Source organism: Dermacentor andersoni, chromosome 7 (genome assembly GCF_023375885.2).
Source record: "Dermacentor andersoni chromosome 7, qqDerAnde1_hic_scaffold, whole genome shotgun sequence".
Taxonomy (NCBI): domain Eukaryota; kingdom Metazoa; phylum Arthropoda; class Arachnida; order Ixodida; family Ixodidae; genus Dermacentor; species Dermacentor andersoni.
In genome coordinates, this window is record NC_092820.1 from 127819756 (window position 1) to 127839950 (window position 20195).

Consider the following 20195-nt stretch of genomic DNA (forward strand, 5'->3'; position numbering starts at 1 on the left):
CAACTCGGTGGCCAGTTGGTACAACGTTTTTGTTTTATACATTTGTACATTTATTCACAAGTCCCCATAAAAAATATTGTAATTGCTACAGTGGCAGTTTTGTAACTGAAAGAAACTATCCATGCGACGTCAGCTTGGGAGTAGCAGCAACAGTATAGATACCTTCTGGTGCTTTTTTTTTAAAACTGTTTCTGGCCCAATGATTCCTGTAGGAAGCACATTTTGCAGGAAATATCGACATAGAGAAGAACCAACGCCGCAAGTACTTTCGGAAACGAGTTCAGCAATGCTAACTGCATAATTTGTCAACTGTGCCGCAGATAAATAGGGCTCTCCCTAAAATTTCACAGATGTCCATGCGACGCATCCCACTAAGGCTTGGCCTCTGCATTTTATTTTTGGAGCCTGTTGCAAGATGCATATAACCCGCCTTGGGTGGCAAAAAAATCGCCTTAATTTGGCCATATTTCATGCCATTATGATTGTGAATTAAGGAGTCTGAAAAACCACATGCTACTTACCGAAGGTTGCATTTTTGTATGTTCACGAGCAAAACCTTCAAGTGATTGCCGTAAAATTCAGTGGGAAGCTTTCCTTTATTTTCCTTCAAGTTTAGTTGTTCAGAGGCATGTATTAAAACATTTTCATTACATTGAAAAAAAATGCGAACGAGAAGGGGTTAAACGAAGTGTGCGCTCTTATTGTCGAGAGCAACTTGTGTTCATTGACTTGCTGCATAGAAAATATTTGGCAGCAATGGTAAAACCTCCACAAAACAGTCCTGGGTCACCTTGCGAAGAGTCGCATGAACTGACAATGCTTCCAACTCATTGGAGTCGGACAAGTTGTCAGGGGACGTTGCCACTGACATTCTTGTTCCTGTGGCCATGCATGTCAAAACATTGCTCACAACAAGGAATGGTACATTCAAGCTGCCACGACCACTTCCTGTTTTGAAGTGCAGTGCCTTTTGCTAGCTCAATTTCACGTTTCTATGCAAACTGAAGGACGTCGCGACAGGACGCATGGGTAGTTCTTTACTACTCTGATGCGGTTTAAAGAATAGTCGCCGCTTGACAACAACACCCTCTTGGACTGCTTGTATGTCTGTACACCACACAACGTAAACGACAGCTTCTAGGACTCAATCGAATCGTAAGTCGGTGGTGCATGTCTGAGAACAACGGCGAGGACGAAAAATGGCATGTTCACGAGCAGAGAGAACTTGCAAGTGGAACTGTTGTAGCCTGGGCTGATCACTCCCGAGTGCAAGATGCTAGCACATTTGCACGAACACTTCGCAAGACACACTTCGTAATGCAGAAAAATGGACATTACTACGACCGTAACATAATGCATTTAAATACTCTAAATCGGTGTATGTAAGTACTAGTTAATTCTGTCCATGATCTTCCTTTAGGCTTCTGAACTAAGGTTAAAAGGAGACACGAGCTTCATCTCAACGTATAACAGCAACCCAATCATCACACTTCCAAGATGTCTTTTCTTTTTATCTTTTTCGCTTCGGATCTGGCATCATAGCTGGCTATGTTGGCACACACGCGAGATAAAAGAGTAGTAACCTATTTAGCAACAAAGAGGCTGTATTTCTGATCATTTTTTGGGTATACCTTCACATAGTGCAAGGTCCAGGTTCGATGCCACACGGGACTGTTGGAAATCCCGTGCTACTATACATGCTCAAGAGGTAGGCAATGTGAAAATACTGTTGAATGAAGTGGTGCACCATTATTTCCATCGCATTTGCTTTGAGCTTGCTCAGCCAATCAGTCTCGACTCACAGCAATATCTGCACGTTATCGATCAAAACTGTAACCACAAAATTCAGCTTGCCCTTTTGCATTGTTACATAACTATCTGGTCTAAGCTTAACAGGCACTAACTGCATTACCATGGCCTTTCTACATCAACATAGACTGATGCTTTACTGCCTCTTGATCCAATGTTACAAGGCACCGACAGATTTTCAAAGTGGCGACTTCATCTTGACATGAAACATGAGAGGCATTGGAACTTTCTGGCAGAAGCTGTGGACCAAGGGCCAAACTTTGTAAGAACCCATTCTATCTTCCATTCTCTTCGCTCTTCGTCACTGGCTTGAGCCCTATTATCACCTGGTTCGGCCAGACAGTGCAATAAATGATAAGAACAGGAGATTGGAAAATGAAACGGATCATTACAAGATATGACACCAGGCCAGCCTCTCTACCCACTTCAAAATTGTTGCCAGCACATGAGGGCATGCAGGTTCACCTGCAAAGCCATGACGTACAACAGGGAATCGTGCTGTAAACAAAATTCATTGCGTGCAGGAGGCACGGCAGCGGGCTTAACATATACATCTGTGCTGCCTTTCTCGGCTACAATAAAAGAGTAATCACCACGGCAACAGCAGCGGAACAAAAATCGAAATACTCTACTATCTAATACTGATGCGGCTCACAGACACCGTTTGTCAGCGGAGCCACGGTATAAAAAACGAAAGACAGCGTAACAATGGAAAAAGTGAGGACGTCACAAAAAGCCCTCTGGGTGGTGATGGGGAAAGGGGGTTTAAGAGGTGGTTTTTTCGGAACACATCACTTCCTCCGATAAATGTGTGCGCCTCTTTCAGTGCCAGCGCATTCTGGGCCAAACAGGCGTGCCATCCTGCAGCTTACACGCAATCTTGTCAGGTGCGTACGAAATGCAGCTCTAGAATTCGCACCTCACAAACTCGTTACAGGGTGAGCAAAAATGATTTACAGACGCATCTAGCAATGGTTTCTTTCCGTGGGCAGTAGCCATTGCAGCAGCCATTCCAGCCCGTTTTCGTAGCCGTTTCTAGCCATTTTCAACCTTCTCGTGCATTCTGCACTATCTATGGCTTGTCTCAAACAAGGAGATAGATCAGTCACAGCATTGGTAGCAGCCATTTCAGCAGCCACTATTGCAGCCATGTTGAACCTTTTTACACATTCTATCTGCATCCCTGGCTTCTCGCAAGCGAACATGTAAATTAGTAGCAGACTTTCCGAAGGAAACTCTCTGTGTGCCTGGAATGCTGCTCTGAGAGAGGAGCACTAAAGTACTGTTAATCAAATCCCTTCAGCCTCTGATTACTTCAGCCCCACAACGTCGTTATAAGCTCGCACTGTCCAAAGGCCACACGATGCTAGGTGCTTTCTTTGCCAGCAAGCCTATAGCGACATGGCATGCCCCCAGAAAAGTGGCAATGTCCGTTTCAGGCAAAAGTGAGCTGCGAGATGGCACGCCTGGCTTGATGCATTGGCGCACTATAATTAATCCCGCTCCGTAGCACGTGTGCGTACGGGGCGTGGACATCACTTCCAGGCAGCGGGATTGCCTCAGTACCAAGGTGGTTCCCTTTCGAACCCCAATCATCTCGGGCGGTCATCCCTTCTGAACTCGAGGGAACCCTTGGAATTGAGGTAGTCACCTGCACGGGATACAAGTCACCAAGGTTACGCGAACACAAAGAACCCGGCTTACTTATTGGTTTAAGACAACTGTCTCATGAAAGCGCAATCTCAATGCCATGTGCCACACGAAAAGGTTGGCCCCACCGAAATCAGTAACTCGATGGCATGATGAGGGTAGTAACTAATAAAGGGTGCGAATACTCGAAGAATTCGATTAGAAAACGAATACCTACAATTCAGTTTCTGTTAATATTTGCTATATTCGGTGATAAACCCTACTCTGATTGGTGGCTTGGCGCGTACAGTGTTTCTACGATGTGCAACCTCTGTTGGCACAAAGTTCTTCCAGGCCAAAGGGACTGATCGAAACAACTAACGCGACGCAGACAGAGGGAACAAAAGTAATGCCCGTGGAAAGCACTAAAGCAAGTACAAAGCGTGTGTATTGGGGCGTTAGCGAACTTGCCGTGGGCCTCCCAATGTGAGAACCTATGACGGGCAGCAAAGGACACTGAACCCGACAGTGAAATAAGTATGCGCATCTTAATTACGAATAAATGCAGTGTTTTCGGCAATCCTGTGGTCCGTACACTTGTGCTCGTGGGTGTACCGTAAATGTAAACTGAAAGCTGAAAAGCTGAAATAAAGTGGAACTCATTTGCACCTTCTGACGTTAGCACAGCACAGGCTCCTACTTGTAGTTCCAGTGACTACATGTACAGTAACCGACCACACGCCAACCGCACGGTGCCCTGTGAAGCTTTATAAATAGCTATTCTTATGTTTAACCAGCTGTCTTTATTACTGTTTGGAAAGGCCTTGTTAGGCCTCACCAATCAATTTTACAACAGAAATAAACGCTGCCTCTCCAGTCGCCAGCAGGAACCTGCAGCGTAGAAGTCACCCTGACTTTACTCACCACTGCTGTTGAATTTTGCGATGGAAAGCTTTCGCAAGCGTCCCGACAGTCCTTGCTCCTGTCTGAGTTTCTTCACTGTCAGCGGCACTTGGATATCTGCAACCCAAGCAGTCACAATGAAAAAATACAGCCATTTTGTGAAAACTGTGTGTTGCTACACTTTCTCCCTGTGCTTTTTCCCGTTTCCCTTTGCTGTTATTTTTCTATTTTGAAGCGTTGATATTCCTTGCACTCCATACTCCAACTCAATTCTGTGCAGTGCAGCGGCAGCTATGGTTGCCGTCAGTCAGCCAGGAGTGTTCCTTGGAAAAAGAAGGAATGTTCATTCACTGTTCCTTACTAATACACCCGTCACATTTTCATTCAGCTGCTAGTCCATACATGACCGTTCCAATCAATCATTAATCCGTCTGTGATACTCCTGTTCAAGTGGTCTCGCATGTGGGAGGATTAACCGTAGACGGTGAGCTAGCCTCTCATGTGGTTTTCATTATTGATGGGCTGACACGCCCTGTAGCTCTCACTGTACTGTAGTGAGTTGGCGAGACAAGGTATTCACGTCAAACTCTCCCTCCTTCTCAGCGTATGCCCCTCACAGGCAACAAAATATCTTTTAGTCTACTTTGAATATTAACATATGATGGTTATAATTATGCAAGACAAAAGAGTAGAATTAGTGATAGAATAAACAAGTATATTCTAATTGCAGAGTATTCTGAAACATCCTGCCGGTTCTATTGTATTGTGTGGATGCTTCCAGTGACCGGCAAACTGATACATACATCCACAGAAAGCACTAAAATGACAGTTGCCAACAAAATAGAGGAACATAAACATTTGAAATTTCGGTTATGAATTAGATGCAGTAGAGTGTCAATTCGACTCTGGCTAATCAGATTTCTCAGTTAGTTCAATCTCAAATCAAGATTCCGGCCAGCAACCATACATTTCTACTGACAAACTTTCGTTACTTGGATCCTGAAACTGGCCTTCGTTGGATATCTGAAGCTTGAGTTGTCAGTCCAAACTTGCCTGACCCCAATGGTGACCCCAGTAGCAGCAGCGTCCATACTGGCAGTGGTAAGGGACAGTGAATGCGTTGAACACGTCATCTCCAGATATGTCAGTCTGGTAATGACGCCTGGCTGGCACCATTACCACTGCCATCACGAAATGGTGACAGCACAAGTCTTGCGCAGCATGACAACAATGATGCATTGATTTCAGTCTTTGATCACCCACTAATGATTCACACAACAGCGAATGCGCTAAAAGCTCATTCTAAAGAATTCGTCGTCCCATCACTCGGGACGAGGAAAACTAATCGTCGCAGTCCAAGAGGCAAGGGCTGCGACACCATCAAAATGTGAAAGTTGTCAATGCAGTCCCTCGAACATAATCGACATGTTTGTTGACGGCGTTCACGCATCTGCACTCATGGACACAGGGGCCGCCGTATGTGTTATGGTCGTTAAGCTTTGCCATATACTTCGGAAAGTCACGACACCCCTTTCTGGGCTGCCCCCCCCCCCCCAGCACAGCCAGGGTTCAGCATATTCACCCCTTAGCGGCTTTCCCTGCTTGTGTTGTCATTGCTGACGTTCTATACAGCATAGAATTCATAATCCTTTCCTCGTGCTCTCACGATGTTATCCTCGGCTGAGATTTTCTCTTGCGCCACAATGCCATTATCCATTGCGCACGGGCCGAAACAGAACTCTCACTGCTGTTAGGTTTCCCGTTCACCGACATTTCTTCGCTTTCAGTGAAACAACTTGTCCAAGCCGACTCCCACGTTCCTCCGAATGCGTCAACGGTCGTGCCAATGCACTGCAGCGAAATCTCAGGCGCTGTTGCACTACAGTCTCCATCTGACTGCTTTCTCACTCGGAAAGGTCTGCTCCTACTTTTTGCGACAGTGGACATCACACAGGTCTGCAGCACCGTTTTTGTTTACAACCCGTTCCCATACCCTGTGATGCAGCTCCAAGGGGGAATGCCTTGGCAATGTAGAAGCGATCGAGGATGTGCAAGTTATGAACATGCCCGATGACCGTTACTGTATTAGTTCCAGTGCGCTCAGTGCTGTTTCTACGTGTGACCTATCACCCAGTGATGCGTTCGGTTCTTCTACTGCCGATGACCTTATACCGCTCCAGCGGTTTCAGCTTTTGTGCCTCTTAGAATGATTTCGTTCTTCTTTTGATGTAGGGCAATCATCCCTGTGCCGTACGTCAATTGTTACTCATCGGATTGACACTGGCTCGCAACTGCCATTGCGGCAATGTCCGTATTGTGTATCTCCTGCAGGACGTTGTGTAATCAACAAACATGTCGACGACATGCTTCGCCACCAGATGATATGACCTTCCAACAATCCATGGGCATCCCCTATCATCTTAGTTACAAAGAAAGATGGTTCTGTGTGGCAATCCGTGGACTACCACCGCCTCAGCAAGATCACCCACAAGGATGTCTCACAAGGACCCACCCACAAGGATCACCCACAAGGACGTCGTGGGTGATCCACAAGAATTACCCACGACGTTTTCTAACATTTCTGCTAATTTTGCGCCATTACAACTTGACAGCCCCTACGAAGGTGCACACAGATGCCAGTGGTATTGGCCTCGGCGCTGTGCTTGCCCAGCGCAAGCAAGAGTTTCCCGAGTATGTTGTGGCTTGTGCAAGTCATGCGCTTATGAAAGCCGAGACCAATTACACTGTGATGGAAAAAGAATGCTTGGCCATCATCTGGGCTCTTACTAAGTTCCGACCTTATTTGCATGGCCGTCCAGTTGACGTAGTCACGGACCAACATGCACTATGTTGGCTGTCATCTTTCAAAGATCCCTCAGGCCATCTTGCCCGATGGGCACTTCGCCTACAGGACTACGATATCTAATAAAGGGAAAATCAGACATCCACCCATTCGTAGCAATTGCTACAAAGGAAAGCCATACGGGTTCCTCGAAAGAAAAGCCTCAGAGTTAAGAAAAATTCGTCCTGGTGCGGGACGAATGGGTGGATGTCTGATTTTCCCTTTATTAATTACTTCTCTCCACCTTGCGGGTTTCCGCAGAACTACTACGTCAGACTACGATATCTATGTGCTGTACCGCGGCGGACGCAGGCATTTCGACGCCGACACCCTCTCGTGCTCTTCTTTACCTGACAACAATGCCTACTGCTCACTATCCCCGTTTACTGTTTCTTCACTCGACTTTACCACAATCGATTCTGAGCAGTGCAAGGACCATTGGATTGCCTCTCTTATAGACTTGCTTTCTGGTTCATTAGCACAACCAACCACTCGCACGTTGTGTCGCCAAGCTCACCATTTCGCCATTCGCAACAACCTGGTTCATCGACGCATCTATAAACCCGACGGGCACCAGTGGTTGTTAGTAGTACCTCACAGTCTGCGTTCCGAGATATGCACAGCTTTCCACGCCGATCCACAGTGTGCACACTTTGGAGTTTTCAAAACGTACCAGCGCATTTGACAGCAGTACTACCGGCGCGAGATGTACAGCTATGTTCAGAAGTTTGTTCTCTCTTGAACCGATTGACAGCACTGAAAATCTTCACCCTGCCTCTCGCTAGCCATTTTGCAACCTTTACCTTGCCCTACCTGGCTGTTTGGGCGCGTCAGCATCGATTTGTATGGGCCCCTTCCCCTGACATCGGCTGGAAACTGCTGGGCCATTGCGACAGTCGACCACCTGACGTGATACGCCGAAACTGCCGCCCTCCGGCAGCTACAGCGCACGATGTTGCCTCCTTCGTGCTTCGTCGATTCATTCTGTGTCATGGGCCACTTCAGGAACTGCTCAGCGATCACGGATGCATTTTCCTGCCCGAAGTAGTTGAAGCTATTCTTAAAGAGAGCCAATGTTCATCTTACAACTACAGCGTATCATCCTCAAACCAATGGAACGGAACACTCCAACTATACGCTCAGCGACATGGTTGCCATGTACATCACTTCTGACCGCACATATTGGGATGACCTTCCGCCCTTCGTGACCTACGTGAACAACACTGCTACTCAGAGCACCGCCAGCTTTTCACCCTTTTTCTTACTGTACAGTCAGCATCTGTCGCACAGCATCGACACAATTCTACTATACTGGCCGGATACATCTGAATGTGTTCCCATCTCTGCCACGGCAAAACATGCTAAAGAGTGCCGCGGTCTCGCTTGGGCCTTTGCCTCCAATGACCAAGGGCACCAGAACAGCACTCGCAGTGACACCACTTCTGCGCCCACCTTCCTTGCTAAAGCGCTTGTGTCGGTCTCAGTTCCTTCAGTTGCACCTGGTCTCTCTTCAAAACTACTACCTAAGCATGAAGGGCCCTACTGCATCGTCGAACGCACATCCCCTATCAGCTACATGATCGAACCCGTTGAACCGTCTTCGATCATGCACCTTTGTGGACGAGACATTGTCAACATCGACCGCCTCAAGACCTACTATGACCCACTCATAGTGACAAGCTGTTAGGTTGCCGGGTGGCTCTCTTTTCGTTCCCGGGGGTAATTGTAGAGGAGGATTGGAACGGTATAGTGGGTTGTCCTCCCCAGCACTTTCTAGTGGGTCGTTCTCTTCAGTGCTCTTGCTCGTGCCGGGAGTCCGTGCCCTGCTTTAGCGGTCGGTACCAAAACGCCGGTGACTAAGAAACGCCTTTACGAAGTGGTTTTACAACTTAAGCTAGCACCAACAAGTGGTGTCATGTTACACGTAGCAGTGTTGTACGTAGAGCAGCGTCATGTTGCATATGAAGTTCAAGTGTGATCATATAGCAGCCTATGTGCCGTATTCTTCAGTGCGAGTGAAAGCGTGTGTGCGAGGGTGAGCCAAGAAGTATACTGGCTTGATGAGCACCGTCTTCCCAGATGAGCAAGGGGAAATGAGGCGAGCTCGCGGTAAGACGATCAAGAGGGCAGAGGAGGGGGTGTGTGTGCAACACTATTAGTCATGGGGCGGAGTGAATGCGAAAGTGTTTGGCTTTGCTTCGTACAGCCAATGTGAAGATATTGTCGACACGGAATGAAATTGTATCTTGTGTCACCAACCCTTAAATCCAACCAAATTATTTTTTTCTCATTCCAATTTGCTTTTTACGATCGCCCGATAATTCGAAAAAGATGCAGCTTCTTCCCTGCAAAAAAAGAAAATGAAAATCCATCGGCAACTGAACTTATTTTCATAAAAGATTGAATTTAAATACAGTAGACTTACGTTAATTAAATATTTCGAGATCCTGACTGAAGGTGTCAGTGTGAGCGCCCATGTATTTCTATAGGCCCAAGCATTTATTATTTTGATTCTAAAATTAGCTCTTGTTGGATAATTCGAATTTGACCAGTCAGCATGCACCAGATCCCTATAGCGACACCAATGACGACCCCTTTAGTGGTAGCGCCTGTCTTGGAAGAGTTAAAGGAGCAGTAAACGTGTTGAACACATCGTCTCCCGTCGAAAACGCCTATTTTTGGCCCGCCCTAGGAAGATTTCCAAGCAATAAAAGTCTTCGCAATGCCCGATTATGGTATTTATTCGATTCTAACGCTTGTGTTTGTTTTCCAATGAAATTTGTTGTAAATATCCTGCGTGGTGCAGTTGGATTAGCAACAAACTGATTTGGACGAGTTGGTTCATCTTGGTTCATCTGCTTCAAGTTTTACGCAATCGGATACAAAACCAAAACCGCCTTCGCAGTGTTTTTATGCTTTACCGCATAACACGAATGCATTGCGGCAAAGGTGACAAAAAAAAAAATGTAGCATGTGTTTAGGTCTAACTACAAGGTTAGGGCCCAAATTTTTATTATTTCAGAACAATTTTTGAAAAAGCTACTTATTCTCAAATGTTGAAGGGACTATGGTTAATCACAAAAGCTATCATTCTAAAATGAAAAAGAATGAATTCTTGTGCATGATATATTATTGAAAGGGCCCTAACTGTGGAACTGTGTTGTTCGATTTCTGCACTTCTTACTGAAGAAAGAAAATTCATAATTGGCTTCACCAGGAATTGAACTTCCACCTTGCGGCCAAAAACGTCAATTTTCATATTAAATAATTGTGGAATGTGAAAATCTGAGTCCACAGTTGTATTCCGCATAAAATTCTACCCTAGTAAGCACCCTACCGATAAGTCATCCATTTCTTATTAGAACAATAGTTTCTGCAATCACAAATTTTTGTGAAAAAACACAAACTGAGGGAAATGGTTCCAATAGTTTTGAAGTCTGTAATTTTATTCAATTAGCATTTATCATAACTAAAATTATCCTGCAGTATACATTGGGCCTTCTTTAATTTGGCTTTGTTCTGTTGTAATAGCTGCAAGCTTTCTTCTTTTCCAAACCACTTTTGAGCTGTGCGCGTGTGTTAGTCTCGGGCGAATATTGTAAAATAAAACAGTGGTATGTTTCGCATTTTTTTTTTTCAGCCTGTTTAATTAATCTTGCCAGATAATTTGATCAATTTCATCAGTCCCATCAGGTTTGAATTAATGGAAGTCGACTGCATAACAATATTCTGATATAACAAAGCAAACTGACGGTCTGACTGACTTCGTTATATTGAGAATTAACTCTATATCACTTCTTTCCTACAGATAAACAGAGACTTTTCAATGTTGGTGAGTGGCGTGGGAACTGTGGCTTCTCATAAACTCGGGTAGTGGAAAGCAACAACTCACCATCGTCTGCTCTGGAACTAACTGCAGTGGTCTCGACATTAGCTTCAATCCAAGAAGCTCGCTTCTTCAGCTCATCGACAATCGTGGAAATCAGGGCATCCATGAGTATAGCCTGCAGCGCACAAGGTTGTTTGAGACGATGCAGGCGAATTCTGGGACACAAATCTCTCTCTTTTTTTTTTTTTGGTGGGGGGGGGGGAACACCCAGACCTATACACTGCATTTTTGTACACACTACCTCTGCCACAAATTCAGGAAGTTTAGGTAAAAAGTGAATGTGTGCGTACAGCAGGAATTTTGCCTCGCAATGCGGCACGCTGCCGTGAAGCTTCTTATCAAACTGTTTGAAGTGTCATGTGGTTTCACCACAATGGACTGTGCCTTGGCACAAAGCCACATTTGCATCCCCATTGAAAGCAATGCAGTGAGACAAATATGAAATAAAATTGTTTTCAGTACTTTGTCTTCAGCGAATAATAATGCACAGTCGTCTACAGAAAGGCATGCAAACTTTTGTATTCGATTATTTGCGCAGTTATACGTGCAGTAGCTTTTCTCTATTGAGGGCAACATAATGCATATTTTTCTTCTTCGTTCTTTCCCAGAATTGGGCGTTTTTATTATTGTAAGGCTAACTTTCCCGCAAGGCAACTAGCCAAGCTAATGCGGAGCAGTCACTTTCACTACTAGCGTGTGCAAGCACGGTTTGCTTGCCTTAAGATACAGAAAATGTAGACGTGGCTTTCATGATGAAGCCACACATAAGATAAAAGCCCCAGCATGTACAGTTAGCAGTTCGTCATCATTTGAACCATCGCCGGCGCAGCCACTAGTTGGCAGAATGTGCCATGCCAGGAAGTGCACCTGCAAAATTACGAAAAATCTTTTACCCGCTTGATACTGCACTAGCCAACATACCTATTTGGAAACGCACTCTGAATACAACAAAGGAGATGATGACCTGTACGTGCAATATGTTCATTATTACAGTGAGACCAGTAAAAAAATTTTTAGTAGCTGTCATCCTCAAGTGGAACTGTGAGCACATGTAAGTGCTCACAGTGTGACAGGTGACGGGGATGCACGAATGTATAATTAAGGAATACATACTGTGTCCCGTGACAATTGCCCATTCCCACGCTTGTTAAGCTTCACCGCAATAATCTGTGTATGCTTCACCCCCTAAAATTGCTGTACTCAGGTGAAGCTGACTTTCCAGAACTGGCATTATACAATGCGTTGTGTTTTTCGAGCTTTGAAGCCAATCTGGAGGTTTACGACGGCGGAGTCGGTGACATCTACCTGTCGCGAGAAGATCTGAAGCACAGACGTCTCATTCTGCCCTAGCAGCTGGAACTGCAGGAACAGGCAAGGCAGGCAGTCGGGGTTGTCGGGCTGCGTGGGGCAGGCATAGTCCCATGACAGCTGCTTGTACGGCAAGCTGAGCAGCACCACCTGTTGACACAATGACAGGCAATGATAGACAGCACTGTGGTAGTGGGCACAGAAAGAACCTGCTCTCTTTCAGTAACCCAGAAGCACTTTTAACAAATTCACTGTGGCAGAGGCTTCATCAGGATGCTTACCAAGTTGACATTTCCAAATTCCCCGAGATTTCCAGGTTTTCCCTGAGTGCCTTTACAAAATTTTTTTGAGCGAGGCAGAACTTTGTTATATGTCAAGACAGGCTGACACCATGTTGCCCGATGCTGTCATTCTCTAGTAAGCATGTTAAAACAAAAAAAAAATGACTTAATCCAGTTTGAATAGTATGGTGTAATGTTTATTTTATTCAAAAAGAAAACAGAAGCAACGTGTTAGCAAAATGCACGCGTAAAATATATTTGAAAAAAAAAAAAGAAGATGGCAAAACCCATTCCAAATCGAGTCGAACATCTTCAAATACCAATGAAAAGGAGATGCATACAGAAGAAAATATTTCAAATATGAGCTATTTCTATCAATTGGTAGCAACCTCATTGGTATAAGACCCACACTTTGTCACAAGTGAGATTCTCTCTCAGCAGCTGGTGTGTCAACCTCAGCTGTCCTGACATACTCTCAGCCCGTGCACAATGCCTCAGTGTTGCGTTTCACTGCAGTTTATTTTGGTTTGGATGAGGGACACCTGCATCTCGCCACCAGCCAACCCTTAGTTTTTTGAGCTCAAGCTCCTTGAAAGAAGTGGCGGCATGCTTCCTTTCCCATTCATTCCTCAATGCATAGGTCCTTACTGTTCTCGTCCTCCTTCCACGGTGCGTTCACCTCACCGACTGTTTGAAGCATCCTCTTGGTCACTTGTAGAGTTAACGTCCAATTTTTCCGACTCCCTAAGGGCCACGAAAACGTCCGATAATTGGGCAGTTTGAAAAAAATGAATGGATGTTTTTTACTGCCCTTGAGGGCTTAAATAGCCACAGGCACATCCGAAAAGGCCTGCCAGTACACTTATGAGGCATATCGATGCTAATGCTGTGACAGGAGATGGCGGGTGGATGCATGTATAATTAGGAAATACATACTGTGTCCTGTGACAATTGCCCCTTCCCATGCTTATGTTTCACCGCAATAATTTTGTGTATACTTGATCGTATAACATTGGTGTGTTGAGGCGACGCCGACTTTCAGGAACCGGCATTACGCAATGTGCCAATTGCGAGAACCACAAATTCGGAGTCGGTGCCATTGCTGACAGCCGCGAATTCTTTCACTGAAAAACGTGGTGCCGAACGGCAAGAAGCTTAACGGCGAATGTCGAAGCAGCTCGGCCTAGCGTTTGCAGCAGTGGTGGCTATAGCTGCCAGCAGGTCTGCGTGCGAAAGCGCCGGTTTAAGGCGGCGAGGTAATCAAAACGGCAGCGGCGGTGGCTTTAACCTTGCCATGACCGTAGGTCTGAAACAACGTTAAAGTTCGAAAAACCGGATGGCAAAGGGTTCCTATGTTCGAAATTTCAGACATTCTTATACATAGACTGTATGGGGTACGTGATGGCGCTGCAAAGTCGTCCGCACTATCAGGCGTCTCAAAAGTTGTTTGTTGACTGTACCCTGTCAACTCCTGCAGCCAATGAAACGCCGTCAAAAACGATTCGTTACGACCCCTCTCTGTTACTCGAGCCAGCATTGCTGCGACTTTCGTTCGCATTCAATAAACTTACAGCTAACTTTCCCTAATAGAAGCACAAATTCCCTGAGTATTTCCAGACTATTCAAAATCCCTGAGAATTCCCGGCTTTACCGGTTGGTAGACACCCCGTCAGTTTCTTATTCCGATACCAACAAATCTCCTCCCGGGTCGGCGCATACCGCATACAGAGCTAACGCTGCCAATCATATCGCGATGAGCATCTTCACCTATTTTACAGTATGGTGCCATTGGAAGCACGCTGCTTTAGTAGGCGATAACACTAACACGCTGCTGTTCCCTGCTGCAGGCAGTGTGATCGGAGCATCATGTTTCACTCCAGCGGCATCCAGCATCGCCCGGCAGTTTGATTTCATTTTGGTTTCCCGTCGCCGTCCCAGTACACTACACAACAAAAATACAACAAAACACCTCTTGGGCTGCCAGAGCCCCTACAGTTCGATGCGCATCAGCATATCATGCCACAACAATTCGCACCACACTTCGCATTACGTAGATGTCAACTACAGTTGAGCCTGTCAAATTGTTTTAGTTGCTTCAGATCATACATTTTCCTGGTTAGTACATTTCACATATTTTTAATACGTATGAACGTGGTTCTACTGTATTATGTGTCAGATGCGAGTTTGGTATTACGAGGTTCAGCTGTACTGGACTTAAACAGATAAACAACAAGGCTGCTGTGTTGTCGTAGGTTGCCTTACTGGCTGACTTGGGTCCATGACGTGAACACCGTCACGGTTGATGGCCACAAGGACGGGAAGGTCGTAGTGGTTCATCAGGGCCGCTATACCAGTCACGGGCCTTTCCACTTGACCATTGAAGAAGGCACTCCTGCAAACAAGAACAAAGCAAAGCAAGCGTTACATAACCACTGTGGCCTCATAAAATCACTAACCCAGTTCACTCAACAATGGGAGCATGCCTTTGACAAATATCAACATAATGCTGATAAAATATGTAGCAGGACTCCTGTGCAAACTACAGAAACAATCAGCACAGTCATTATACTCCTAATTAAGTCCACAGCAGTGCAAAGGCCCCCTCCAGAAATTTCCAAATATACCATACTCCTGTCTAGCATCAACCAGTTTGTAGGTGTTCTACACCTACAAACTTCCTAAGTTCTTCAATCAATGGTAAATAAATGTTGACCATCCTTGGTTGCCTTTACCTTTACAAAATATTTATGCTGTTGCTATAAAACAGACCGCTGATAATCTATCCTATTAAGCATGTGACCAGCCCAGCCCCATTTCATGCTCTTGACCTCAAATGGGAACATCATCTACCCACTATTGGTCTAGAGTAAAAAAACTACTGTCCTTCTGTTTCTTGATAATATGTCTATCGCCTTTTGTTTCATCACTTATTGTAAGTCCCGTAACATAAATCTTGCACCAGAGATTTCCTAGGATGCAATGTGGTAAACAAAAATCTGGGTCACTTAACACGTTGAATATTTTAGAATTAGGACACAGTCTGGCTCAAGTTATCTTTGAATCCATCGTTTTTATCACAGATACCTTGCTTTTGGCTAAGGCCCTAGTGTTACAGCAAGAATGAACAGGATTAATGAAACCACAAGTGAACAAATGCTAAGGGCTACACAAATGCATACTGACAAACATGCCACTGGAGAAAGGTGAAAGTAAAAAAAAAAAAAAGAGCAACTAACGACAGTTCCTTTTGCTTCATCGTAAGGTATATCATATACATGTACATATACATGTGCAACACAAGAAAAGCAACAAACACGCAGTGTGAAGACGAATTCATTTAGCGCTCACATTCAAATTGTGATGTATTACGTGCCAAAACCATGATCTGATTACACACCAAAGTGGGGAACTCCGAATTAATGTGGAACACCCAGGGTTCTTTAACATGCACCTGAATCTAAGTACACAAGCGTTTTTGCATTCCGTTCCGATCAAAATGAGGTCACTGCAATTGAGCATCAAACCCATGACTTCGTACTCGTCATCAATGCTGCCATTGACCTCTAGTCATTGGGAAGGCTTTTATCATGTTTCATGTCAAGAACAGATATTTCTGGCTGCTCAGCACTGCATGATAAACAATATGTACAACCAATTATCCTGAAGCTCAGCTATTTTAGCTGAGTGCAATGAAAATCCTACCAGGGCAATTACACTGGTAATTAATGTGCGTACGTACGCAAGCTACACCATGAGCTTCAGACTATTTTGTATACATATGGAAGGCTGTGAACATTTATTTACCTTTATGCACAAAAAAAAAAAAAAGAGAGAAAAATCTTGGTCGCATTTTGTGATGCTTCTGGGCAAGTTAAGAACTTATCAGTCATGATGTGGTACACCTCCTAACGTCAAATGCAGGAAAAGCTTTCCAGACTGTCCTCGCCTACCCGTAGTAAGGGAAGGCCCAGCAGAATTCAAGGTACTTTCGCATCAGACGGCTCTCCTTGACATTGCTCGCGATAGCCTTGTAGTGCTCGGAGAGACGACGCTCGGGGCCATTTTTGGCGCCCAGGCCGAGCAGGAACCAGTGCGAGCGGCAGGCATGCTCGGGGAGAAAGTCTCGGATCCGAGATCTGCGTGATGAGACGAGAATTTTGTTAACAGAAGGAGAAGTAGACATACTTTAAGGTGACGGTACGTGGCCACTGCTTGGTATTGCACGATGAGAGAGAGACATTGCACGCAATAACCGTAATGCCCATGAGCACAGTAACGCAGGCGCATGAATAATGCCAGCCCAACAATAATGCTCAAAAGTCGTAAAAAAGTACTAGAATTCCCTAAATATCCCTAACCTCCATCACTTTTGAGGCAATGGTTGGGCTGTAAATCCATTTGGAGCCACCATCCCGCCACAGTCCACGCAGTGCAGTGGTGATAAGTATGTACAGATGAAGTGCATGATACAGTGCTCATAATAAACTTCACACAAGGGTGCCACTCATTTGCTCTTACAGTGTGTCAGATGCCAACGTTACAATCAAGTGCACTATATATGCACGCGACTGTGAGAAAACTACATAGTGCACATGATAGCCGACAGTGAAAGAGAAGTGAAAAAGACAAGGAAAATTCCTGTTTGTGCTTCATATTTGAGTTTGCGCCAGTATCAGTGTGTGCCTTCTTTTTTCGTCCTTCACTGCGCCTGTTATTTAACCTTTGTCGTGATAGTCTCTATAGTGTTTATGCCCTGACATCATCGAGACGGCCATAGTGTCGTACCGCCAGCACGGTGAGAAGCTGTACATTAGCTCAACCCACTTAGTATCTCCAGCCACACAGGGGAAGCTCTGAATAGGACAACAATGTGGCATATGTGAGGTCATGCGAATACAGTATACTTCAGCCAATTCGACACCGATTAATTCAATTTTACAGTTAATTCAATCCCAACCGAAGGCACTTCTATGGGCCCAAATGTTCGTTATTTCAATCCTAAAATTAGCACGTGCTAAATTATTCGAATTTGGGCAGTCAGCACGCACACACCTGAATCCTATGGTGACCCCGATAAAGATCCCTTTGGTGCCGGTGTCTGTATCAGTTGAGCTTGAAGAACAATGAATGCATAGAACACATATCTCTTGTCGAAAATGCCTTTTAGGCCCTCCCTAGGATGATTTTCAAGCAATGATCATAGCTCACAATGTTTGATTACGGTATTTACCCGATTCTAATGCACACCTGTTGTTTTCCAATGAAGCTGTGCCATAAATTGCCTTTGCAGTGCGATCAGAAACAAAACCAAAAGGACGGCACGTTGGGCACGCACGTATTCCATATGAAACTATTGACAAAACGGCACGAACTATGCACGAAAGATACATGGACAGCGCCTGTCCACGTATCATTCATGTGTAGTTCGTGCCATTTCAAGCTGTCAATAGTTTCAGTACGAAATCAAACGCTCCTTTGCAGCATTTGTATGCTTTACCGCATAACACATTTGTATTGCAGTGAAGCTGATTTTAAAAGCCTAGCAACGAAGCTGATTGTAGGAAACCATTCGCCATTTAAAAAAAAAAATCGGGTGTGAGTTAGATTTATACTTTGTTTAGGAGCTTTAATGTCATTTATATGTAACTTTTCTTACTTTTGACAAAGAGAGTGGCCGTCCGTTTGATTAGGGGGCATGTTGGCCTCGGGCAAATACTGTCAAATGAATCAAGGAGGGGTGTGTTTGGGCATTTTTTCTGCATCATTGTCGGTCCCGTCTGGGTCGAAATAACGGAAGTAAACTATGCTTCCTATTCTTCCACATCTCTGGACTTGGTTGCGTTTATCATAACACTTTGCCACCGCTATAGTACATTTCTGCCAAAGAACAATGTGGCGAATTAATTGTGAAGATATGAGTTGGGCTTCTGTGGCATAACACCCCACACTTATGGCATCTGAGGCTTTATCTACCCATGAAAATAAACTAAAAGGTCAGGCCAGCTTAGTATGCCTGCAGCGCAAGTTACAAAGTGCATGGCTTGTAAGTCTTATAAGTTGCAGGGTGGATCATTGTGGGCATTCAAATTGATGAGACATACAAGTCATGGTGATGCCCAATGCAAGTCACAAGACTGTTTGAGGTCATACAGGGACCACACAGCAAAGATCAACCACGTCCTTGTCTGCTTTAGCAAGTGCGCATGACTTGTAATACTAGTGACTGGTAGGAACCAGCACTGCTGGAGTTACAAGTCATGATGTATACGCAGCACACCGTTAAGTCATAAGACTTGCATCTGAAGTGATAAAACGATAAAACAGCAAACACAACCGTGCCCTTGCCTGAAAAACTCCGGGGTGTGCTTGAGTGGGTCGTATGGGCCAAGTTCGAGTCGGGCCTGGATAGCGCCCAGCACCATGCAGTCTTCAGTCTCGCAGGGGTACCTCCCGTCGAGGACATTGCCCTTGGCTTCCGCAAAGAGCATTTTCAGCAGCTTGAGGTCAGTGACCTGCAAAAAAAATGTCGGCTTCAGCTGTAGCTCTTATGCTGTACATATTTGCCTACAGGTACAATCTTCTACACATGTAAAAGCCCCCCTATGTACGCGCTGCGAGCCTGTACCTTAAAATTGAACTACAAAGAAGAAAAGACAAGAAAGATGCAACGGAAGTTTGAAAAGCGCTTATGAAAGGAAAGCTACAGTTGCTACTTAAAATGGTGATAAGTGATCCAACAATGATGACAAGGGCCATGAGGAGAACTGATGATAACACAATGACGACGGTGACACGATTAGCTTTTTAGATTTGGCTATTAAGAGCACACATTGTAAAGCACACTTAAAGCGAGGCAGAGATGAAGTCGTGTTCATTAAAAAGAAATATTAAAACTAGTACCAGCTTTAGCATATCTGACTCCAGATAAATCTTTGAAATTCCATACTGTAACAATAAAAATTTTTCTCACAAGTTACACAATTGCCCACGGTGTGTCCTACAATGCACGTAGGAGGCTTTATGAAAAAATGTTAGGTGGGACGCTAATCTACTTTCTTCCACACTATGACTGGTACCTTGAGACTGGTGCTAGCTTTAGGTTTTCTTCTGAACAATGTGACTTGCTTACTTTCAGGCTTCAATTATACAGCTATAAGAAGTGCTCCAAATAAACTGATTAAAATTAAGCAAAATTTTGTTAATGAGTGAACTGAGAATTGTGATTTGTAGTGCAGGCGTCTAATGTCTGTCTCTTCATTTATTCCATCTGAAGAAGGCAGTCGTAGTTTGTGCAACCGACAATTCATTACATCTGTTTGAAACATGAAAAATAAAATAGATTACGTGGTATGTTAAGTCAATCTAGAATGCTATCAGGTTTGCACAATTGCGATGGTGCTGCCTTCTAAGCCCTAAGCAGCTCCGTGCCATGTCACAGGTCATGTCAATGACTGGCCAATACTGTTCCGATAAGGCTTTTGCCCCTCAGCTATCATTTCTTCATGATAGCATTTACATACAGGGATCCAGTCTT

At 44.7% G+C, this 20195-nt stretch overlaps 1 protein-coding gene across 3 annotated transcripts in view; it reads right to left on the minus strand.

Moving 5' to 3' along the window:
• Positions 1-577: 577 nt before the first annotated feature.
• Positions 578-20195, minus strand: part of LOC126533847 (putative FERM domain-containing protein FRMD8P1) — a 116558-nt gene continuing 96940 nt past the window's right edge. For all 3 annotated transcript variants that reach the window (XM_055072444.2, XM_050181046.3, XM_055072443.2), the window contains 7 exons: positions 19007-19173; positions 16612-16797; positions 14924-15053; positions 12378-12530; positions 11076-11187; positions 4363-4458; positions 578-3460 (listed from right to left, as the gene is read on the minus strand). In XM_055072444.2, coding sequence (XP_054928419.1) covers positions 3402-3460; positions 4363-4458; positions 11076-11187; positions 12378-12530; positions 14924-15053; positions 16612-16797; positions 19007-19173 — 903 coding nt within the window. In that variant the 3' untranslated portion in view covers positions 578-3401. The remainder of the gene's footprint in view (positions 3461-4362; positions 4459-11075; positions 11188-12377; positions 12531-14923; positions 15054-16611; positions 16798-19006; positions 19174-20195) is intronic.